Genomic DNA, 24,451 nt, shown 5'->3' on the forward strand with positions numbered 1-24,451 from the left:
TTCTCATTCAACTCAGAAACCCTTTCGTCGTATCCTTCCCTCCCAGCATCCCGGGCTTCATGTACCAAGCCAAGATGCCCGAAAAGTCCTCCCGCTGCGTGAACCTCGTGCCGTCAGGGGTCACTTTCGATTCTGTGAAGCTGAACGAATGGGTGCCGGTTACGAGGCCGTACCGGCGGGATTCGGTGGGGCTGTTGTACTGTCGGGGGTTAGTTGTGGTGCTGGAGAAAGCGAGGAAAGGGAAGTGCAAGGGGAAGAATGCAAAAGGAAGGCACGTACTTGAATGGTCTGGTTGAACTGGATGTCGCTTATCTTGCTGATGATTCTGTCGCCGGGCATCATATCATGGCCGGCCTTCTAACCCGAGGTCTGGGCTTTCGACGGAGCGGACGAAGCTGGAGTGCCATTTGGAGAGGTTGGGGAAGTCGAGGAACTGTTGAAAGTGGTGTAGGTCAGTATTGCCATTTCAAAGATACAACTTTCGTGTCCACGGTCGTTTCTGTACTACCCACCACATCGCGGCTTACGAATGGCGGCGCTGCGATTCCTGGTAGTATTGTATTAAAAGAGGGAAAGGAGGATTGGCAGGATTCGTGGAGAGCCGGTTGTAGAGACGGATGAAGCGGTTGAAGTGACGATATGTTTTGACTCCCTAGTAGGTCGATCTACTTTTTCTCGTAGAAGAGTATAAGAAATACAACACTCGAGTCGTAATAATTTGAGAACCTGTCCCCAGCCTTTCCCTTCCTGGGGCAGAATGAGAGGTACCTCCAAATTCGGCCCCCAAAAGTAAACACTTACAGAAAACTCAAAAACTCTTGGCTTTTTCCCGCGTTGAGAAAACCGCGCCCCCTATCACCTATCACACCTCCACCCATAAATTGACGAATGATATTTCAGTTGGAACATGAGATAGAGTGTCGTTATCTGTCTAATCCTTTCCTTCAAACCAATTCTATCTGATACATATCTACATTGAATACACATCTACAGTTTCGTATCAAGGGAAACATCAAATCGACAGTCCTCAAGATGTCCTGGCTTTTTTTCTTTCTTTGACAATGTACCATGAAAGTCTCAACATATGCTAACTCCCGCAATACATTCTCAAATCCGATTATCAAAAAGTTGTTCGATCTCTCCGCCACGATCACCTAGTTTCCAAAACCCGACGGCACAAGACGCGGTAAAATCCCATTCCAATTGTTGCGAAAAGCGGTAGAAAGTATCATTATTGTAATCGGTGCTGCTTCGAGATGCCAACGAGTTCGATGCCGTCGCTCTCGTTGAGCCCCTTCGGACGGCTCGGCAGTACGTGTTGTAAATCCCATCGTCGACAAAGCCTGCTTTCGGCCTAGAGTTGCGGAGGAGGTCGCAGTGAATGGACGCGATTTCGACAAGGATGGCTCCCAACGCGCATGCGATATCACTTGATTTGCAAGAATACGGGGGGTGGGATATAAGTGGGATGGTGGTATGCTGGCTGGGCTGGCGGTACCCTGGATTGTGTCTTCAAAGTTGTTGTAGCCTTGGGTTGCATACGGAAATGAACTGAACGGAGAACTTGACTCAAGACCATCATATCTGAGAGCTTGGCACTGTCCCTCAAGAAACATCTCGGCTTGGCCTGTGGCAGCCCGCGATTGTGCCACTCTCACTCCCAGTGGCGATTCTGCAAAATGCTAACATTATGTCTAGCACTTGATTTAGTCCTTTGACGAGTAGGCTGGTAATACCATGGAGTCCCATTGCTATGCCTTCACGAACTGATGAAGGAATGGCGGCCCTTGTCCGAGAACTATGGCGTAGGCAAGCGTTGCACTTTGACGATGGATGGAAGCTCGAGGATGTCCCCGCCGATATGAACGCCCTTTGAAGCCGAAGTCCTAGATAGGCACGCATCGCGCCTGATGCAAAAGGACGATGACTGCAACACCGGGCCAGAATTGGCCTCATATCGCATGTGAAGGTGCAATACTGCTTTAGCAACGCCGCTTTTGTGGTCGGGCCAGCTCCTCGTCCAGTCTTCACTGATTAATGAACGTGCGGGCGACCCAAATCCTAGTCAACGAGATCCGGCTCAATCGATGCAGCGTACTCGAGAGCCCTCAGTCTCAAGTCTCACCACAATCACCACAATGTCCATAGGTATTTGCGGCAGCGTTACCTGGCGACATCGTTCATTCCTGTCCACGACAATGCCCAATGCCACTCACGAAAGCTCCAATCTTCACGCTTTTGTTGCCGTTACGGGTCCTGGGAAGCTTACATTATTCTCCAGAGGCATTGTACCATTGGGTGATTAGCTTGTTGCAAGGTCTTGGTCAAGTAATGGGCATGGATTTTGCCCTAGTGCTTGCGGCGAAGGTTAAGGTGAAAGTGAAGGAGGAGCGATAGCAAAGGAACCTAGGAATTCAAACCGAAAAGATTGGTACACAACGGCTTGTGCCCCTGGATATATGCATCACCGTGATGCTCCGAGTGAATGACTAGTGAATCGAGTCGTATGAGTAGCGAAACACTTGTTTCAACCTTTGCCTGAACCGCGTCGTATGATCATAGAGCGCAACCGCCTGGCGTGCCTGCACTAGCTATGTCTGCATCACTCGCAGTCAAGTCTTGACTCGATATGTGGCAAAGTTCCATTCGTCGGAGGACCTGTTGCTGACGTGCCCCGCAGTTAGAGGAGTCAGAGAACACAGACACCCGCCAGGAGGTCGTGGCGGTCGAGGTAAGTTTGAGATCTTTCCGTAGGAGCGCCGATGAATGGGCATTGATATGATCGGAATTTGGGGACCGCCGATGATGTTCCCATTGAGCAGGCCCAGACGCCCATCGACTATGAGTGATTCGAAGAATTGGCATTGGCGTAAACACTTAGGAGCCTGAGCTTGTATCATGATACGCCATTGGAGTTGCGTTTCTGCATCTCCTCAGCTACCATACGGGTTCCCAAGACAATGAGCTTATGCTCCTTCCCATGGATTCTTTGCTCCAGATTCTCGATATTTTCGTCGACACCCCTGTTGAATGGTATCTCTTCTACCTATTCTACTGTTAGAAGGGTACCCGGTCATCATAAAGAAACCAGACAGTGTTGACTCACAAGTATCGGCTTGCCCATGTCTACTTCCGACTCCACGTAATGAATCATGATCCCAGTCTTCTCAATCTTTCCCTCCAGCCATGCCTTATGGGCTCGCTCGATGGCTTTAGCGCCATTGAATTGTCCCTGCTCCAATCAATCCTGAGTGAAGTTGAAAGAAGAAAATGGTTGCAGCCTACCGGCAACGCAGGATGCAAATTGATGATGGGAACGTGAGCCTCAGCAAGTGGGTCGAGAAACGTGTCCGCTAGGATAGACATCCACCCAGCACAGACTACCAAGTCTGGCTTATCGGCCAGGACAATGGCAGCCAGATCCTTGTCATATTCGGTTCTTGCGTTTTCTGCGAAATTTTCCCTGTACGGTATCAAATTACTTTGGAAGAAAATCAGTATGCCTGTTGCACGCCCATTAGGAGGAGGATGTGGGAAATCACTGGTAATGCGTAGGTATTGAAGCTTCCTTCGCTCGATGAAGACCATAAGCCTTCATACGGTTCGATATAACTCGCACAATGCTACAATTTTCAAGAGCATCGTCTCTGGCGTCGATCAAGGCTTGGAGATTGGTTCCTGCGCCGACATCAGAACACTATCACCGCGTCTCGTCGCAGAACAATCTACGTTAAAGATGGAGATAATACGCACCATTGCCTGATATCAAAACGGTAATTCGGACGGGAGTCTGGTTTGCCATGATTCTTCGAGATGTTTTTCAAAACATGAAGATCAGTAGTGGCTGAATATTCTAACTTGAGACATGTGGTGCTTTTATTCGAATAGATTATACCTGATACAATTATCGAAAAGCGAGAATGGTCAATGGGACTTCCACCTGCGATTGAATTTGCCAAGGCCGACGGACTCAATTCCGCTCAGCCCTACCAAAAACGCCCGGTCAACAAGCGAGTAAGTAAAGTAAACAAAAGCTTTTCAAACAAGACTCCTCACCTCTCCACACACCCCACGCCCACCATGATACTCAGGTCGTAGCCCGTCCACCATACTTCCTCCCGCCATGCTCCTCACAAGCGGCCAAATCTCCGTCGCCATCTCCTCCGGCGTCGGCAAGCTCCCCTCACCCCTTCCCCCCCCCCATGACTTCAAACCCGCCACGCTAACGCACCGCAGTCTTCATCTTCACAACCCTCCTGTTCCTCTCCGGCTACATACTGCAACAGCAGACCGTGCGCTCATTGCAGCTCGCCCTGCACCCGCCCCCGACCCCCGCCATCCCCGTCACCGACCCGGTACTGCAGAAACATTTCGGGCAACCCCCGGGCTACGGAGGGGGCGGGTTCTTCTACGACAAGTTCCTGGCGAAGAACAGGCCGCGAGGGGGGTGGGCGAAGGTGGCGTATGTGCAGCTGGTGCGCCGGCACGTGGAGGTGTGCGGGGCGGTGATGGGGATGCGGGAGGTGGAGCGGGGGGAGAGTATGGCGCAGAGGATCATCCTGTATCCGCGGGAATGGGATGGGGAGGTGGGAGGAGGGGGAGAGGGTGGGGATGGGGATGGGGATGGGAAAGAGGAGGAGAGGAGGAGGAGGGAGACGAGTGGGCGGTTGTTGAGGAAGGCGGCGAGGGAGTACAAGGTCATGTTGCAAGCTGTCGGGTCGATACCGCTGGCCGAGGGGAGTGAGGCCGTGACGGAAGAGGAGAGATATCCTCTTACGAATCTACTGAGTCTGATCCATTACAATCGGATTCTCTTCCTACGGCCGAGCGGGTTGATACTGGACTCCACGCCTCTGGACCTGCTATTCACGCTGCCGATGGAGCAACCTCTACTTGGCCTCTCGGCTCCTGAAGACGGGAGCATGCAACCCGCGATACTCCTCTTCGAACCCTCCAAAGAAACCTACCGGGACGTCATCTCCTCCCTGCCCGAAGGCGCTTACCCAGACGGCGAGTTCCTCCAACGCGTAACGACCACGCCGGCCCCAGCAGACGGCGAGAGTCCAATGACGTTGCTGGCTCAGACATCAGCACTGGGCGATGTCGATGCGCAATTCAACGCCACGAGATTCCTCGACACGACAGCGTACATCCGACTATCGGACCCGGACCTGCCAGGACCGGAGTACGACATCCCGAGGCAGGATTACGTGCGAGCGATGCCCGGGTCGAAAGAGGCTAGGCAGGCGTGGGAGGGGGTGTATGAGAGGTTCAGGGACGCGAGGATGGGAGTTTGCGGGTTGGATTTGGAGCGCGTTGAGAGGCATAGGTCGGAGATGGACGACGTCGTTGCCAGAGAAAACGTTGAGACGCACGGCAAGAAAGCTTCAGAGATTGAAGGATAAAAGGTGCATACGCGGAGGCGGGTGATGCGAGATAATGCCATGCAAAGCGTAATTTTATGGTTGGGAGGTATTCCTTTGGTCTCTTGAATGATGAAGTTCCTGTTGGTTACCACATACTCGGGTTTGAAGAAGTTTCTTTTTCTTTTTCTTTTCTTTTTTTCTTTTTTTCTTTTTTCATTCAAAGGGCAAAGTCACTTTATCTTTCTACGGGATAAGGTATTTAAGCATTACCTAGCGGTTCTCCTAAGGGTTTGCCCTTGATCAGTCGTGCATAAAGTATGGATAAAGTAAGGTATGCTTAAGGTACCTTACTCCTAATGTATTGACAAATAAAGAGAGATAAAGTTCGACCAGGGAAATGTATAAACATACTCGTGCATTCCAGAAGTGAGTTACTTGATAGAGCGAGGACGCCAATAGATCAAGCGACGTGCCGCTGAGTGGAAATATCTATTGGTGTCCTCGCTCTATCAAGTAACTCACTTCTGGAATCCACGAGTATAAGCTTCCATCATAATTCGTGACGACTGACGACCTACCTAGGTGCAGATTGATCAGCAGCGCATATTATCTCTGTACGTCGTCGTCAACCCACCAATCATAAGTGACAGACCCTTCAAATCTAAATCGACCTAGGTACATACCAACCTACCTTCCTCCAAGTCTCGCCTCCGCTGCCCTGGCTCTCCTCTCCCGCTCTACCATCATGCGCATCTGAGGTGTCATGCCTCTGCCGTCTTCCTCCCGGCGCTCTTCGACTGTCTTCTCCGTGGCCCCTAGCCCTCTTCCACCCTTTTTCGAGCCGTTCTCTACCACTCTGACCTCATGTCTCAATCGATCTTCTTCGGCCTTCCTCCTCTCCAGCTCAGCTTTGCCAGCTTCCGCACGTTCACTTTCTTCCCTCTTATCAGCCTCAGCTCTTGACAAGGGAGCAGGGATGTGAGCTGTATCCCAGTTCCATTTGCCCTCTCCGAGTTCGCTGCGCGCGACTCTGAAGGCGTCTCTAGTTCCTCTGTCCCCAGCTAAGTCAAAGGCAGGCTTCCCCTCCATGTTGACTACCGAAGGATCAGCTCCCGCTTTTGTTAGTAGCGCTAGCACAATTGCTGGGCTGTTGATAGAGGAAGCTAGATGCAGAGGCGTAGAAGCATGATGGTGTGCTTGCGTGGAGGGAGGGTAGAAAAGAAAGTGGGGGGAGAGCGAGTTGGTCACGAGGTAGGAAAGGAGAGCAGGCACTTTGGAGCGGCGAATCAGAGCCTGTAGCTGCGTAGTGTGGAGGCTGGCTGCTTCTTCTTCTCTTGAGGGCTTAGCTTTAGCTGGTAGAACAGGAGCTGTTGCTTGGGACGCTGCGCGGTCAGCCTCTAATTGTGCAGCAGCAGCAGCTGCTACAGCGAGAGCGGCTTCGTCAACCTCGCTGACTTTGACGCGAGTGATTTCGACGAATGCACGCATCAATTCGGCTTGTGTAGCACGTCTTGTGCTGAACGGGAACGTGCGATTCCTTGCATCGTTTTGCCGCAGAACTTGGTTCTCATAAGGCCCAAATAGTATACGCCGATTTGAGCTGCCAGTTGCACGGACGAAGATTAGTTGAGAGGCGCCAATTAGAACTTTCCATTCTGCTAAGAGCGCTCGGATCTCTTGCTCAAGAGCAGCTTCATTGTATCGACGTAAAGAAGAGCCAGCAGAATGAGCAGCTCCTTTAGCGGAGTCGTTGGCAGATTGCGCGCCGCCTTGTTTGCGGCGAGTCGTATAGCGGTGGAAGGTCTTATGAGCGATCACGAGCGGTTGACGCTGTTCAATTCCTGTAGATTGTTTCCCGAGTTTGGGGGCGAGGGAGACGACCATGCCAGCAAAGTGACCGCCACCAATCATGCAGAGGAAGATTTGCGGACTGGTCATGGTGGAGGGGAGTGGTACACCATTTGAGCCATCGGCAGGCGGAGGCTTTGCGGGGACAGATCGGAGTTGCTTTTTGCGAATTACGGCAACTGTATCAGGCTGTTCTTGTTCTGGATTTGTGAAGAGCGCTCTGTAGATGCCCAGAGAAATATTGGTTGGGAGTAGAGAGGTCGAGAACCATATCAGTGGAGGTTTGTCGGAGCCTCTTTTGCGCTTCTTGGGCATGAACTCTGCCTGTGAACTCGGATGGCCAAGCTTAGCTTGCTTCTTTAGCAATGCACTCAAGGTGCTCTCTTTTGCTCCCTCGCCATCAGCTTCAGACTCCGAGGACTCCGATCCCGACCCAGATATACTCTCGTCCAACTCATCAACCAGCTTTTCGAACTCATTTTCCGAGACAGACTGTGCGCCTCTAACCTTCTGCTTCAGGTTGTAATTGTGCCAGTCCGATTTGACATGTAGGCGCTGCTCTTGTACATTTGAAAGGGACGTTCTGCAAAGCTGACACGTTGTCGAGAGCTTTGTTTCCCCGCCTGGGCTTCCTACATTATTTTCTGATGTGCATTTAGAGGGTTGTGGAGGATTTTCGATCGGAGGAGGTAAGACAGTGGGATCTTTGAGGTGGAGAGTCACGAGTAGCTCTTGGGGCAGGCCAAAGACTAACTACAGGGTCAGTGTCGATAAGCGGAAAGGACCGATCTTCCTACCATATAAGGGCCTTTTCAGCAGCTCTCCAGCGTTGTCAGACATTGTGTTTGAAATTTAATGCTACCGGGTGTGGTGTCAGGAATGTTGAGATTGAAAGGGAACTAGGGTTTCGGCTGTCCTACGAGTAAGGTAGCGCTCTAGTGTATCAGCATTTTGATGAAGAGTAAGTCACCTCTACATCTGTTGATGCAAAGAAAAAAAATCAATTGATGTGGAGGCTGCAACGATCAAAGTACCGCGAGAGGCGTGAGGATTGAAGGGTTGAAAACGTAGTGGTACGGTAGAGCTATCACCATACACTTTTTTATAGTATTACTGCCTGCTATGATCGCTAATGTGATCAGAATGTACCAACTTCCAAAGTCTATGCAAGCTGACAATAATTTGCTGGGAAGCTCCCGTGGACTCCATTAAGCTCCCCTTCCCACCAGTCATCCGTGCTCTCCGTCTTTTTGGTCACCTTTATTCGATCGCCTTCCCTGAAAACCAAATCACCATGTCCCTGACCTGCGAATTCGTACAGAGCTACCACCCAGATTCCTTGCGCCGAAGGAATCCTTTTGGGGGGAGGTGGTGGCGGCGGCTTTTTTTTCCCTGCTGCAATCGATGCCATAGCCATAGAAGAAGTGGATGGTAGCCGATCACGATTAAAGTAGTCCCCACGAGGACCGGCAGGGGCATGCATCGCTGTATCGCCTGGTGATGGACTCGCAACAGCTGATGAGGTGTAATTCGGTGTGGCTAAGCCCAGCGAGGTTTGTGAAGGAACGGATGATATCCTTGGTCGTGAATGCTCCCTGTATTCCGGTGAAGGTGGATCTGGCGAAGCACTCATCGCTGGAGATGGGGGCATCAGCGCGTTAGACTGGTTACCGCTCGGCCGTCGTGAAGCAGAGATACCATTGCGGATATTGGAACTGCTCATTGAGTTGTGAGGCTTGTCCTCTATGCGTGACTGACTAGGATGGCGTTGAGAGGATATGCCATTGCGAATGTTCAGGCCGGTCACTGATCCGTGTGGTTTTTCATCGATCTTCATCGACATCCGGACAGTCTTTCCTCCGGCAATGCAAGCTATGCTCTCGACCTCTTGTTTGACCGGTCGAAAGTCTACATCCCAAGTCGACATGATTGCATTCGCGGAAGGTGGAGGATCCGGGAAGCTCTCTCCGTCGCAGAAGTCATGTAAGAGTGTGTAGGACTGGGCAAGGAGTGTGTTTTGTGTCATGATCTGGGCTGCGAGGAGATGAGGGAGAATGGAGAATGCGGCGGTAACGACAGGCGGAAGACTAGTCTTGAGATGATCATCTGCAATTTGGTATTCCTGTGACTTGATTAGCATCACTCCTTCCATGAATTCGCTCAAAAGCCGAAGATAGAAAGTGTACAAGGACGGGTGAAGGACGGATGCTGGTGTAGGACATGTTCTAATACCAATTCAAGATAAACCTCAACGTACATCTTTCGCTCTGATCAACTCCGCCTCAGCCTTCTCGAGAGATGCATTATCTCGATCGGATCTTTTAGTCTTGCTCCTCCCTGTTTCGACTCGCTTTTGATACTTCTCGAAGTCCAGCTGCCCGATTTAGCGCTATGATTGACCGATAAGGGGATAATGGTCCCCACCTTCTTATCTCCTCGCTTTCTGATGACTTTCTTCATTGGCTGAATGCAGTCTTTTGCTTCCGTCGCAGGCTTGATTATCCGTGTATCGACCATAGCCACCTCTTCAAGTAGATCTGTCCGGAGCTCATCATAAGACGTGTGAAACTTGATCGTCCTCTCCATTATATGATGGGGGGTAATCCCGGGCTCGTGTGCCGTATAATTCTCATCAGCCCCAACGATTGGAGAATACATGGTTTGGAAGCCGTGAGCGAGTCGTTGCTGTGTACCGAGAATATCCCTCCAAGAGTCTCTCCATGCTTTGGCCGCGTCAATGATCTGACGAATGAGTATCAACATTCACATACAAGCTTGGACGACATTCTAACACACCTTGGCGAGCATTTTGTCAGCTTCATCGAAGTCATTGAGCAGTACAGCGACTTGGGTTTCATCCGCACTCCTCGGCAAGAACTTGCCAAATCGCCTTTGCATGCTCTGCATTTTGGTAGTTTTGAACGTGGCAAGGCGGACTTGTCTTGGACTTAATTGCGAAGTTTACATCGAATCTTCATAGAGAGGTCTCGGGAGCATTAAAAGGTTACCAAGAAAAGAGGTGTCGTCGTTGATGTTGATGTTCCATCTGTTGAATTTCCTGAGGGTAAGCTTCAACGGTTCAACCCCACACAAGCCAGCCCTATCAGGTGGACAAACCCCGAGCCTTCTCGGATGCGAGCCATCTGACGCCGAGGCGCCTCCCTCGCGCGCTACGCATGATAATCGATATTCGATCATTTGATGTTTGATTTCGACAATCATTTCTTGTGTCCTGTGCCGTTTAGCAAGAGCACTGAATTGACCTTTGTATTGCGCTTAAGAGCAGCTTCTCTGCTTTTGGGGTACGCCAAGGCCCCGAAAGCTTGCACTTCGACTTCGCACCGCTCTCCACATAACCCTTCCATAGGATGGCGATTCTGCGCGGGCATACTTATAGTGCTAGGTTCATGGAAGCAGAATTGAATTCACCAATGATTTTTCTTCCCTCATTCCCAAACATAAGCTGGACACGGGCGTTTGGTCAGCAATTTGGGGACATCAGAAAAGGCCCTTGTGGCTCGCGTGAACCCCTCAGCCCTGACAGCGGAGATTCTCACGAAGCATAGTTGCCGTTTACCCCCACTGCGTCCAATACCGGTCGATAAGCGTTCCCAGGTTACCTTGATTTGATCCCTGTAGAATAATTAACGGATACAATGTCACAATTTACTGTTCTCATAGACAGGGTATGGCATCCGGCGCGGGAGGAACATTTACCATTTACCGTATCGCTTACACAATGGCCATTAAAACGTGCTTGCGCTGGAAGCACGTGCCATACTACACTACCTTACCTCCCGCAGTATTCAGCGAAGCTACCAAGCCCCAGAGGACGAATGCTACCTAATACAAAGTAGAAAATGTGCAGCCGGGCAACCTCGGGCTTGGCCAGGGCTGCACACTGAAAGTCCGACGTTCTCCGACCTGCATACGAGTAATGCATTGAACGCAGAGCAATTCTCCGATTCAGCAAATAAAAGGGAGATGTCCCCTGCCCCTAAATCATTCGTGTATAAGATGGGTTCGATTGTCGAAATGAGTGCCGAAGCGCTACCTGCCAGGACAAAATTGAAGAGAATGACCACAAAAGATAGAGGCAGATTTGTGCAGGGAACTAAAGTCAAGTTGAGTACGTGTACCCACAAGGAGTCGGGAATGGTTACGTATGTCAGTATTTGGCCGCTATTCGTGGCTTGCAAACCTGTTTGACATATGACCGACTGTTGCTCGAGCAGCAGGAGGAGAGATATCCAAGGCGCTCATAGCCTCACCCAGACAACGGCACCGGCATTGGTTAAATTGATTGCGCTTCGTCCTTGGCGCCCCCATCAAAAAAAATCGGCACACAACATCACCGACGCCATGCCTCTTTGTGGCTTTCCTGTCAAAGCTGACGCTGACAATTCATGGACTTTTGGTTGGTGCAAGAAGGGCAATATGCAGGAACCTTGCAAGATTGCTCTGAATTGGGGGGTGAGAGTAGTAGGAATGCACCCCAGAAGTGATGAATCGCGAAAAGGGTAGGAAAAGTATCTTTCAGACCCACTTTATGCAGCGAGAGGCAAGGCCGGGGATGATTCGAGTGATGCGAGTTTCGATCTTATCTATTTGAAACCATCGGCGCCACCCGTGTGATAGAAAGCGCTGAGGAAGCAGGATAAGATTACCAGAGGGGTAACGCCGCAACGGGTGACAGGATGGCTAGGGAATATTGTTTTTATTATTATCATCATTATTATTATAGCCGTTGGAATGAATCGATCGCTGAATGGCTGATAAGTGGAAATACAAGAATACAAGAATACAAGAATAATGTATTATCGAAAGTATTTTCAGAGTGGCAAGACGGGAGGTCTCAAAGGAGTCAAGACTCAGCTGAGACGGGTGCTGTTCAAATTGATAGCGGTCCATAGCGTTCAATTTCAACGCCCCTTCCGGGAACCTTAATTGAACCTTGCCCTAGCTGCGCAAGCTTGGCGCAGCTGCGAGCATCGGTCATTGTCGGCCAATAAAACCGTCGCCAGGATGACCACCACACAATTTCCCTTTCTTACTCCTTCCAGTCCATACCTATTCCCATACCTAGCTATCTGAAGTCTCAACTCTACCGTACCTGCTTACCCATCATTCCCAAAACCCATTCATTCCAAATATACACTTTTAGAATCTTCCACCCCTTCTGGTCTTCTCGTCTTCTGGTCTTCTGGAACAGGAGATCCCCCCCAGCGGTTATTCTAAGGGCGTGCAAAAAGTAGTCTCTTTCACTCCCTCATCCACTCGTCACACACTACGCCCCCACCAATTGACCAGCCTATCACCACTCCCCAAACCGCCCACGGTCACTCATCTCCCCTGCCCCACTGCTGCTTCTTCCTCCCCAGTAATGATAAGGACCTGTATTGAATCTTGTCTTTAGGCAGCGTGCATAAATCATACCGAGCTTTCTATGTGCTGTCGATCAACCGCACTCAAAGCTCCATGATCTGCCGGAAGCCAAGATATGCGGATAACATGGCGGAAGCTCCCATCAGAGAAAAGAAATCTCAATCCCCAAGGCAGGTCTAGGCGGCAGGGACAAAGCGTTGGGACTGGTAAACATGCGCGATGACGCATCTTGCCTCTTGCCCATCCGCGCTCGGTACAGGGTCCAGCACGCAGAGTACCTGGGTCTCGGCCACCAATAATAGCAAGGTACCGGGATGAATACTGACGATCAAAATGTCTGATTCAGGACACTCGATGCAGAAAATAAGTGATCCGGCAGCTAGCCGTCCGCAGCTCATATCCCTGGAGCAGCCATTCGATGTCACTCCGATGGCGGTTGATGAGGACAAATATTTTCTTCCCCAAGCACATGTGTTGGGCACATCGTTGTCACTTCCTTCTGCTAACCTTCTACCTTCAGTTAGTACACCCTACGAACTCGATGTGCTTGAGCACCTGTGGCGAGTAGGAGGTACAATGGTACATGCCATTCGGAGATTAATATTTAATCAAACAATGCCTTTGAACTTCCTCCCTGAAACCCTTGCTGTCCCTTTCTCATCTCTTTGTCCCCCCCCCCCCCCAACCTCCCCCCCACCTCTGCAAATCTCTGTGTGTCAATAAAGTGCTTGCCCTCCCTATTCATGCTCATGAAGAGTCAGAGTGAACCCTGTGTCACCTTCTCTTTTGCCTGAGTCAAGATGTTTGAAGCATCTTGCATACGGCCATTGGCCGTCATAGTGGCACTTCTTACCGGTGCTTCGCTATGCATACAGTACGATCCGGAACAAGTGCTATGGAATCTCAACCAAAATCAGACAGCTACCAACGTGACGGACTACTGGGGCCAGTGGGAGAATCACAGTAAGGACAACGCCTTCTCAAGCTATGTCTTCGCTGACCCTTTCTTAGCATATACTCCCTCACCAGACAACTGGAGATTCCCCTTCTACACTCTCATGCTCGATCGATTTGTGAACGGTGATCCTACAAATGACAATATCAATGGCACCGCTTGGGAACATGACCTGACGGGCACACAATTGAGGCATGGAGGGGACATCCAAGGCCTCGTAGACACGCTGGACTACGTCGCCGGCATGGGGATCAAGGCCGTCTACTTCGCCGGAAGTCCCATGATAAACTTCCCTTGGGGCTCAGATGGGTTCAGTCCGCTTGACCTGACCCTCCTGGACGCTCACTTTGCCACCATCGACATCTGGCGGCGATGCATCGACGAGATGCATGCTCGGGGAATGTATGTCTTGATTGACAATACATTCGGTACGCTAGGAGACTTGATAGGGTTCGAGGGGAACTTGAACGTCTCCACGCCCCTCAACTACGGAGAATGGAACGCACTATGGAAGACATCAAGGAGATACCATGATTTTGATTTCGACAACACTGAGCTGTAAGATCACTGCTACGGAATTGCTGTCCGGGATCCCTATGCTAAAACAATTTGCAGCGATATTTGTGACGTCGAATATCCTCGTTGGTATAATGATTACGGGGAACAAGTCACGGGCAACGGCAGCGAATACCTTGTTGGTTGCCGCGATAGCGAATTCGATCAGTACGGAGATATTGCGGCCTTTGACATATATCCCGAATGGCAGCGACAGATTTCCAAATTCGCATCGGTCCAAGACCGCTTGCGGGAGTGGAAGCCTTCCGTCCTGACGAAGATCGAGCATCTATCTTGTCTTCAAATCGCTAGTAAGTTACTGTTCTAGCATTACGGAAGTCGTCGCTAATGCAACACACTCCTAGTGTTGGACATCGATGGCTTCAGGATTGACAAAGGCCAGCAAGTTACGGTTGACGCGGCGGGACACTGGTCAAACTCCATTCGCGCATGCGCTTCCTCTTTTGGGAAGGAGAATTTCTTCATACCAGTACGTGATCCCGTGTGGTCACAACAGCTTGGTCGCTAACTCTTCGAACCAGGGCGAAATTGTTTCAGGCAATGCTTTTGGGGCTGTCTACCTAGGCCGTGGCAAAGAACCATCTATGGCCTTGAACGATACCACCAAAGCTGTCCAGCTGACGACGGAGACAGCAGACGATTCGCTCTTCATTCGCGACGCGGGCCAAAACGCATTCGATGCTGCTTGCTTCCATTACTCAACCTACAGATCACTCATGAGGATTTTGGGAATGGATGGTAACCTCTTTGCAACAGGAGAATCGCCTACAGATTTCATCGTCGCTTGGAAGACTTTCATTCAGACAAATGATATGATCAACGCGAACACCGGCAAATTTGACCCAAGGCACATGTATGGTTCGCAAAACCAGGATAATTTCAGATGGCCGACTATTGTCAATGGCACCCAAAGGCAGATTCTTGGCAACTTCATTACCACGTTGCTCTTGCCTGGTATCCCGTTGCTCGAATGGGGCGAAGAACAAGCCTACTACGTCATGGATAACACCGCGAACAATTATGTATTTGGTAGGCAACCTATGTCCTCGGCCACAGCGTGGCAGGACCACGGATGTTATAGCGTGGGCAATGCGAAATTCGAAAATTGGCCGCCTGGCAATTATACGAACGGCTGCAAGGATGATTGGAACAGCCTTGACCATCGAGATCCGTCCCATCCGATCCGCAATCTTATCACCACCATGTACGAGATGCGACAAAGATACCCTGTTCTCACCGACGGATTCTACCTTGAAACTATATCACTGCAGACTCATCCAATATACCTACCTGGCTCTTTCGGCACACCTACGGAAACTGGCCTCTGGTCTGTCCGACGTTCCGGATGGCCGAATGTTCAGGACTTCACTACCGAAGGACAAAAACTTCAGGATGTGTGGCTCCTATTCTCCAACGAAGGCACCGAGGTTCCATACATCTTTGACTGCAGTAACAACGCTACAGGCTTACTAGCTCCCTATGCCAATGGCACTACGGTCAAAAATCTATTCTATCCCTACGATGAAGTCAAGCTGGGTTCAACACCGGAATATCTCGAATTGGATAACGCTACAGAAGTCAATGGGTGCGTTGAAGAAATGACTATGGACGCATATGGCTTCAAGGCCTACGTACCCATCGCTCAATGGCTACGGCCCTCCCCAGTCGTCACCAAATTCAATCCCGGGCACGATGCCCGGCTCTTGTCGAACCAGACTGTCCCGATCGAGCTATACTTCTCAGACGAGATGGATTGCTCGAACATGCAAAATGCGATTACCATCACCTCCACAACCGAAGACGGTTCGGTCGCATCGATTGACAACAGCAGCGTCTCATGCCAAATGGTCAACGACACCACCGCCAGAGTGTCCCAGTACACGGGCACGGTGACCTCTCAGATCCCGGCTGTATGGAGAATTGCTGGGAATCTGTTGAATGTCTCCGACGGGGTACACCAGGTCAACATAGCCAACGCCACCACCGCTGTTGGGAACACTTCCACAAATGCTGTCCATCATTTTCTTCTGCGTGTCGGGCATATCGACAATCCCATGGTATTCACGCGAACTGCCAACTACTCCAATTCCTTGCTACATAAGGACACAAACGGCGCTCTCTACATATCGCACAAGGCCGCTGGTGCTGACTTGTTCCGCTATTCGACGAATTGGCAATCCAGCTGGAGCGACTGGCTGCCGTACAAAGGAGGAAACACGACTATCGAAAAGCAGCCTTGGTCTGGAACCAAAGCACAAGCATGGACAGGCGACCATCTCACGGTGGAATACTGGAGTCAGAAGACTGGCTCGAGTAACCACCAACAGCAAGGCGACCTTGTCGGTAGCAATGAGAAAGCTCGAAGATATCCTCACTTGTTTATGCACGGTGCCTTCAACCAGTACGGCTACGACTCAGGACTTTCGCAGACGATGGTACAAAACAGCTCGGGCATGTGGGAGTGGGACTTCATGACCGAATGGCCAAACGATTTTCAAGTCAATGTTTGGGGTGCAGACCCTAGTGGCCAACCTGATCTCACACGAGCTTTTGGAGATGTTGACGGAGACGGAGTTTTGGACCTACTATCTCCAGTGTCTCTGCTCAAAAATGTTGTGGAAATCACCGACTATCCTCCTTCGCCGCACGTTGCATACCGGGTTGGTGTGAACGACGCCGACCTCCGTTATACTGTGACGCCTATTGGTTCACGGGCAAGGCAAGCCGTAATCTACTGCCTCCTCGTTGCGATACCCATCCTCACGAGCTGTCTCGGTGTGTGGATGTACTTGTGGGTCTTTTATGATGTTAAACTCAACAAAGTCGGCAGGTCCGAGAAAATGGGCATCCTTCCAATTGCCATGAGAGAGAAAATGCAAGGCCATCTCTCAAAACTCCCAGATAACGCCTCGGCATTCTTTAAAAAGCCGAACAGTGAACAGCCCAGTATTATGGTCAACGCAAGTCGGAAGACCATATTGATCGCAACCATGGAGTATGACATCGATGACTGGGATATCAAGATAAAAATCGGTGGCCTAGGAGTCATGGCTCAGACAATGGGCAAGCATCTCGAACATCAAGATTTGATCTGGGTGGTCCCTTGCGTACAGGGGATAGACTATCCTGTGGACCAACGTGCGAAGCCGATGACAATAACCGTCCTCGAACAAGAGTATAATGTCGAAGTGCAATATCACCATCTGAGGAACATCACTTATGTCCTATTGGATGCGCCTGTCTTTCGCCAGCAAACGAAAGCGGATCCCTACCCGGCACGAATGGACGACATCGACAGTGCTGTATACTATTCAGCCTGGAACCAATGTATCGCGGAGGCGATGCGCCGCTTTCCCATCGACCTCTACCACATCAACGACTACCATGGCGCTGTCGCGCCCCTGCACTTGCTTCCACGTGTCATCCCTTGCTGCTTGTCTCTCCATAACGCTGAATTCCAGGGTTTATGGCCCGTGCGGACTCCATCGGAGTTCGACGAAGTCTGCAAAATCTACAACCTTAGGCCTGAGGTCGTCAGCGATTATGTTCAATTTGGCGAGGTATTCAATCTCCTCCATGCCGGTGCAAGCTACCTGCGTGTATGGCAGAAAGGATATGGTGCTGCCGGTGTGTCTGAGAAGTATGGCAAACGGTCCTTCGCAAGGTATCCGATCCTATGGGGCCTTGACAAGGTGGGAAGTCTGCCGAATCCGGACCCCACCGATACCGAAGGCTGGGATAAACAACTTCCAGATATCAAAAGTATTACTGTGGATGAGACGTTCGAAACCAGCAGAGGTGCTCTCAAGCGCCAGGCTCAAGAATGGGCAAATCTGGCAACCGACCCTGACGCAGAATTGTTTGTATTCGTTGGCCGGTGGTCGGTCCAAAAGGGAGTCGACCTTATTGCTGATGTGTTTCCGGCCATCCTGGAAGATCATTCACATGTACAACTCATCTGCATAGGACCAGTCATTGATCTACATGGAAAATTCGCGGCCTTAAAGCTGGCCAGATTGATGGAGTTATACCCGGACCGAGTGTTCTCCAAGCCAGAGTTCACTGCACTTCCACCGTTCATCTTTAGTGGTGCCGAGTTCGCTCTCATACCTTCACGCGACGAGCCATTCGGATTAGTCGCGGTAGAGTTTGGTCGGAAGGGAGCACTTGGTGTTGGCGCCAGGGTCGGTGGTTTAGGGAACATGCCTGGGTAAGTGCCCTCTCGTATATCCCATTATCTTCGTCTGTACTACTCGGTCAACAATATGTCAGAGAGCATCCGTTACTTTGAGGAAATAGGTTGCCTGTCGTCGCTCTACTGTGGAGTCATACTGACAAGACCCTGTCATAGATGGTGGTACACTATTGAATCAACTACCAGCAAGCATTTGATCAGCCAGTTCAAAATGGCAATAGAAGGTGCCTTGGCTTCGAAAAAAAGTGTACGGGCTACGATGCGAGCACGATCAGCAAAACAGCGATTTCCAATTGCACAGTGGCAGGAAGATCTGAGCATTATGCAAGATACGGCGATCAGATTGAATCAGAAAGCAGCATTTAAGCAGAGAGACAAGATCGCACGTTACTCGGGCACAGTGTCCGGCGTGTCTACACCATCTCGTATCCTCAGAGGACAATGGAGCATGCCAAGTACAGCACCACACAGTCCATTTCCTAGTGCACTTCCTAGTGGGACAACAACTCGCGCTACGAGTCCAGTCAGGGAAGCCAAAAGTGGCCCACTTTCACTAGGGTTGAGGTTCGGACCAGGTCATGTCCCAACACGCGATATACGAAAACGCAACCGACTTAGCAAATCACGGGCCGGGTCCAGACCTCCCTCCATTGGCCCTCGATCAGGCAGAAGTACTTCTGCGAACACTGCTGCTAACACGGCCACAAACACTGCCGTAAACAGTCGGGTTGGCAGTCGGACTTCCAGTCCCGCGGGTATGGGGCGCTTCAGACTTAGAAGCAGAAGCAGGGTTCCAGACGAACATACAATCTCGATGGCCGAACACGCTCCAGACATGCCTCCTTTGCCTGAGGATTTGACGTCAGCAGGTGGCCGCAAAGTGTCCCGATTCACCGAAGGCGCGCACGGAGATATAGTGACGATTCCCAACGACCAGCCCAGTCAAGGCGATATTGGCAGGTTCGACTTTGCGAACCCAGATGGCAATAGCGCACAACGTCGAATCATGAGTGGAGGGAACACGCCTCGTGGAGCTAGGACGCCCCGTGCGAACAGCACTCGGCGTAACAGTATGAGCGGAGACGACTACGAGACCGACCTGACCGACGTGGATGAAAGAAACGTGGACGAATACCTCCTGAGCCCCGAAGAGCAGGAATCCAGTCGGAGAGATCGCAGATTGGCGCGACTCAAGTTGTCTTTCGCAGCTCATCAAGCCGGCCATGCGCCGGATGGCGGAGCTTCCCTACAGATACCGACGCTTGCGTCTCGGCCAGCTTCGCCGGGTTCTACCAGCTCTTCAAATTCTTCGCCACCTGGTACGCCCCGACCTGAGCAATTCCTTATCGAGTCGGGCTCTGGCAGCAGTTCATCAGGAAATCCTGAGGAATCTCCTCTCGCACCTTCGTCCAACTACCTGAGTCTCGGTTCAGTCTTGCAGGGCAAGAAGGATTACAAGCTTCAGAGTGTGGAACCATTTTTCACTGATCCTACCGGACTATACTATAATGCATTCGAAAAGAAGCTTGAGAAACTGAATGGCAAATCGTCTGAAGGACCTCTTTGTATCGAAGATTACCTGACCTCAAGCGAGAAAGATTGGTTCAGTAGATTCCGAAATGTCAAGATGGGCAAATCGGCGGCAGCATCCCCAGCTTCGTCCGTCTTCCGACTCCCGCTCATTAACGAGAGAATGGTCCCCTCTGCCGTTACCTCGACTGCGGAATTGGAACATTTTGATGCACACAACAACGCGCACGGGCAATACCTCCTGAATGATGATTATAAACCTCCTACACGAATTAAGAAGTTTCTTCTCAGGAGGATTGGCGAGTGGCCTGTGTACTCCTTTTTGCTTGCATTCGTAAGTCAATCTCTCTACTCTCCTAATGAGCTCGGGCTGATCTCTTCGACCAGGGTCAAATCATCGCGGCGAATTCCTATCAGATTACCCTCCTCACAGGTGAGGTTGGTCAGGCAGCAGAAAAGCTCTACATCATCGCTTCCATATATCTTGCTTCATCAATCCTTTGGTGGACTTTATTCCGCACATGCAAGTCCGTCTATGTTCTTGCTACACCATTTGCCTTCTACGGGCTAGCCTTTTTCCTCCTAGGATTAGCACCATGTGCTAAAACGACAGTCAGCCGCGGTTGGGTACAGAATGTCGCAACAGCATTCTACGCCATGGCTTCCTCAAGCGGTGCTTTCTTCTTCTCCCTCAACTTCGGCAGCGAAGGTCCGTACCACTCTCCGGGCCCCCAAACCATTCCCTCACTAACAAAATTCTAGGCAGCGTCCCAGTAGCAACATGGGCCTTCCGGGCCTGCGTCATCCAAGGATCTCAACAAATCTACGTCGTCTTCCTCTGGTTTTGGGGCTCCCAATTAACCAACCAGACCGTCAACGGCATAGTGTCGGCAAACCTCGCCATCTACGGCCCTCTGTTGACCGCGATCGCTACACCCATCGCTATCTTACTCTGGGTCATCGGCATCGCCTTATACCTTGGTCTCCCTGATTACTATCGTCAAGCGCCAGGCCAGATTCCCAGTTTCTACAAATCGGTAATGCGCCGCAAGATTGTGCTTTGGTTCTTCGTTACCGTTCTCATCCAGAACTTCTTCCTGTCCGCACCATACGGACGGAACTGGCGATACCTCTGGAGCTCCGCTCATGCACCAACGTGGATGGTCGTTCTGCTTGTCTTCGGGTTCTTCGTGGGTGTTTGGGCTCTCTTGCTGGGAATTTTCTCCAGAGCTTCGCTGCGCCATTCGTGGATTCTACCCATGTTTGCCGTCGGTCTCGGCGCACCCCGCTGGTGTCAGATGCTGTGGGCTACTTCCGGCATGGGGTCCTGGGTACCTTGGGCTGGCTCACCACTCGCCGGTGCTCTAGCAGGCAGGTCTCTCTGGCTATGGCTCGGAACCCTTGACGCCATCCAAGGCGTCGGCTTCGGCATGATCCTCCTCCAGACGCTGACCCGATTCCACGTCGTCTTCGCCTTGGTCTGCGCACAAGTCCTGGGGTCCGTCGCCACCATCGTCGCCCGCGCCTGCGCTCCCGACGCCACCGGTCCCGGCCCGATCTTCCCCAACCTGGCCACGAGTCTACACGGTCTCCGGGAAGCATGGTTCTGGGTCGGATTGATCGCGCAAATCATCGTGTGCGCGGGCTTCTTCCGCTGGTTCAGGAAGGAGCAGTTGACGAAGCCTTGAGGGGCGCTCGTGGAATACGGGGGTGGGAAGGCCCCAGGAGTTCGGACGGCATTTGTGGGAAGATCTTCGACGGGACTCTGAGGGTGCACACGGAGGATGGATGGATGGATGGAGGGAAAGGTTGTACACGTATAGCTGCAACATTAATGACTGATGATGTCGGCGAAGTACAGACGTGGGAGGAGAAACAAATTGTTGGTCGAGGTGGCGTCCGTATGTATAGCCGGGAGTGGCGTTGGATGTAGATACTTCAGTTCGTGCGTTTACTTTGAACAAGACACAGAACATACTTCAATTAGAGAAACAAAAGCAATTCACAGGCAATCCGTGCGCCATGATCACAGGAGACTGTAGCTACGATACAAATACAAACGATTGATTGATAAGCATCGCTGCAACTACAACAGCAACGGCAAGAACGGCTTCAAGAAGCTCTGACCGTAGGTGGAACCAAAGCATCCGGCCCCAGCTCACCAGCTCTCCCACTTCTGCCCGCCCATAGCCACCAGCCGATTGAACAGCTCCTCCCTCAGCCGTACCGCCGTAACCTTGTGCGTTTCCCCCCTCTTGTCCACAACCTCCAGCCCATCCGCCACCGTCTTGCCCGTCGCCCACCCGACGACGATTTTCGCCTTCCAGCCCAACCCGCCCACTTTCTTCAATTCTCTAATGTCCGCGATCGGCACCGAGAACTTCGCCGATGCCTTTTCGGGTTCCAGACCGGTGCCGTCGGAGGACTTGGTGGAGAAGGAGACGGTAGGGATACCGACGTTGGTGGAGATGTATATCCAGCCTTTGCTGCCCTTGTAGCGTCCCTTGAAGTCGACGGGACCGGACAGTTCGGGGTCGTCGGTTTTGGGGAGGACGCCGAGGTGGTCTTTAGCGTGCCGAGAGCCAACGACAGCGCGTGCTTTGTCGATGCCGAATTTAGCCTCTACGCCCGTTTTAGTGGTGCCTTTGAAGAAACCGAGGATGTGTTGGCCGTGTTTGTGTTTCTTCTTCTCTCCTTCGTGATGCTCATCTTGCTGTTCGGCGGCTTTTTGGTCGGCGTCTTTGTGTATTGCCTCGTGAATTTCTTCGTTTGAGGCATCGAGGGCTAGATCGTCTCCGTTTATGGAAGCGGGCTTGGAGGATGGAGGTTGGTCTGAGCGAGGAGGTGGGGGAATGGGAGCTTTGTTCGCTTCGCCGATACGGAGGAGGGTGATTGTGAGCTGGGCATTTGTCGGGACGCCTTTGAGGATGGTGCTAGGACGTTTAAGCTAGCTAATTGGGAAAAAGGGACGTTTTTTTTTGGACTTACTTTCTGATCTCAAGCAACTTCTGCCAGTGCGGGAAAGTCTTGTTCAGTAAATCGAGACCACGCCAGATGAGTGGATCACCAAAGAAACCAAAGCCGATACCCGCGGTGGTCATTTTCATGAACATGGCAGAGGTGGTGAGCATCCCAACAGCGACAGCCGGAACTAGGATGCCGGCTAACTTGAGTCTAGGCGTCTCCTGGGGAAAGGGAGGAGTGGGTGATAGGGCGCTACGACATCGGTCAGCATCTACACCGGACATCCCCAACATCTGGTTAGTGAACTTACTTTGCGAATCTCTCCCAACCATCTGCAACGTCACCAATGACATGCATAACCGGCCTCATCTTCAACCACATCGCCTGCTCCATCGGCTGCTTCGTCTTGTCGTGATGAGCCTGCGGTTGGTTTCCTTGCGCACTTTGCTTGGCCGCCGCTGCGTCTGAGGCAATGTTGGTTGGATCAGGGACCGAATCATTCAACGGGTCTGAGTCCGGATCGCCTTGGTCGTGTTTGCCTGCCGCGCTGCTGAGGGCGATGGATCCGATGCCAGAGACGAAATTGTGCGCTTCTTGCTCGACTGCCTCTCCCTTGTGTTTCTCAGGTGCCCCAGTGGCGCTATCCTTACTGCCTAGCATGCCAGCTTGAGGAGTCTGGACACCTCCAGTCTTTGAATTGACCAAAGCCATAGGAACAGGAGGAAATAAGAATGGGCGCGACGGCGGGTATGCGATGAGGACAATTATAGTCGTAAACAACAAGGGCATCAGGAAGTTGAAAGCCCAAGCAATGGCGTAAGCCTGCAATACGCATCAACCACTATTCCATTAGCCAAAAGCAGAAAAGTGGAAAACTCACCGCGCAAAACCCAGCGGTCCTCCTCGGCTCTCTCCAGCTCCTCAAGCGTGCGATATGTTTCCCAAACCCCATCATCCCAATAATCACAGTCATATACAGCCTCTCAACATTACTCCTCAGCTTATCCGGACTGAACTCATCCTCGTCCACAATATTTAAATCCAAGCCGCCCAACAAGGGATCACTCGTGGCCTTGACATGATACATTTGCTTATTGAACCGACGCACTAGCGTCCAGAGCTCTTCATTCGGCAGCTTAGCCACCAGAGGCGAGGGCACATTTGTCGGATGGTCATTCCAACCCATATCGCGAACCTCGCCCGCTTCGTGGTTCTGCTGGACAGCACCTTTGATATCGTGATCAGCACTTTCTATGGCGAGCGCATGGCTGTCGCTGGGGGCGTTCGAGGCAGACGCACTCGATGATGTGGGGGTATTTACGACGGTGCCATTGTTGGGGCTGCTGGAGATGGTGGAGGTACGCGTTGTAGGTTCCATGTTTGGCTGGGCGCCCGGGGTGTGATTGGCCTCATGTTGGGGGTGCTTGAGGTCGGAGTCTGGAATAGGGCCTCCATCCTTGAATACATAACCTGGCATGGGCATGGTGAGGGCGATAACGTGGATGGCCACGTCCAATAGTGATATATATTCAGGACGATGGGATGCGAAGGGAATGTTGACCAAGGGGGACGTGGAGATTGGCTGCTAAAACCCGGAGGGAAAAACTAGTGTGACGTCATTGGGTGCTTCAT

The 24,451-nt window shown here is 51.4% G+C and overlaps 6 protein-coding genes across 6 annotated transcripts; 2 read left to right on the forward strand and 4 right to left on the reverse strand.

The window, feature by feature from the left end:
- Window positions 1-2,896: 2,896 nt before the first annotated feature.
- Window positions 2,897-3,802, reverse strand: HO133_009607 (uncharacterized protein; the record flags this gene model as incomplete). Its single annotated transcript, XM_037300468.1, has 5 exons — window positions 2,897-3,046; window positions 3,107-3,232; window positions 3,286-3,481; window positions 3,543-3,678; window positions 3,754-3,802. 5 exons carry the CDS (start codon window positions 3,800-3,802, stop codon window positions 2,897-2,899), a joined length of 657 nt encoding a protein of 218 aa, XP_037154316.1.
- Window positions 3,803-3,927: 125 nt separating this feature from the next.
- Window positions 3,928-5,405, forward strand: HO133_009608 (uncharacterized protein; the record flags this gene model as incomplete). The annotated part of the gene is made up of 3 exons (XM_037300469.1): window positions 3,928-4,014; window positions 4,099-4,150; window positions 4,237-5,405. 3 exons carry the CDS (start codon window positions 3,928-3,930, stop codon window positions 5,403-5,405), a joined length of 1,308 nt encoding a protein of 435 aa, XP_037154317.1.
- A 648-nt stretch (window positions 5,406-6,053) lies between these two features.
- Window positions 6,054-8,054, reverse strand: HO133_009609 (uncharacterized protein; the record flags this gene model as incomplete). Its single annotated transcript, XM_037300470.1, has 2 exons — window positions 6,054-7,963; window positions 8,012-8,054. The coding sequence occupies 2 exons, from the start codon at window positions 8,052-8,054 to the stop codon at window positions 6,054-6,056; spliced, it is 1,953 nt and encodes a 650-aa protein (XP_037154318.1).
- Window positions 8,055-8,376: 322 nt separating this feature from the next.
- On the reverse strand, window positions 8,377-10,121 carry HO133_009610 (uncharacterized protein; the record flags this gene model as incomplete). Its single annotated transcript, XM_037300471.1, has 4 exons — window positions 8,377-9,336; window positions 9,472-9,588; window positions 9,639-9,956; window positions 10,011-10,121. 4 exons carry the CDS (start codon window positions 10,119-10,121, stop codon window positions 8,377-8,379), a joined length of 1,506 nt encoding a protein of 501 aa, XP_037154319.1.
- A 3,278-nt stretch (window positions 10,122-13,399) lies between these two features.
- On the forward strand, window positions 13,400-21,543 carry HO133_009611 (uncharacterized protein; the record flags this gene model as incomplete). Its single annotated transcript, XM_037300472.1, has 8 exons — window positions 13,400-13,562; window positions 13,611-14,112; window positions 14,170-14,420; window positions 14,475-14,599; window positions 14,652-18,340; window positions 18,482-20,189; window positions 20,243-20,564; window positions 20,618-21,543. The coding sequence occupies 8 exons, from the start codon at window positions 13,400-13,402 to the stop codon at window positions 21,541-21,543; spliced, it is 7,686 nt and encodes a 2,561-aa protein (XP_037154320.1).
- A 470-nt stretch (window positions 21,544-22,013) lies between these two features.
- HO133_009612 (uncharacterized protein) lies at window positions 22,014-24,302 on the reverse strand (the record flags this gene model as incomplete). Its single annotated transcript, XM_037300473.1, has 5 exons — window positions 22,014-22,788; window positions 22,844-23,071; window positions 23,130-23,641; window positions 23,700-24,046; window positions 24,119-24,302. The coding sequence occupies 5 exons, from the start codon at window positions 24,300-24,302 to the stop codon at window positions 22,014-22,016; spliced, it is 2,046 nt and encodes a 681-aa protein (XP_037154321.1).
- Window positions 24,303-24,451: the final 149 nt, after the last annotated feature.

The sequence above is a fragment of the Letharia lupina genome (genome assembly GCF_014066315.1).
Source record: "Letharia lupina isolate WasteWater1 chromosome Unknown contig_7, whole genome shotgun sequence".
Classification (NCBI taxonomy): domain Eukaryota; kingdom Fungi; phylum Ascomycota; class Lecanoromycetes; order Lecanorales; family Parmeliaceae; genus Letharia; species Letharia lupina.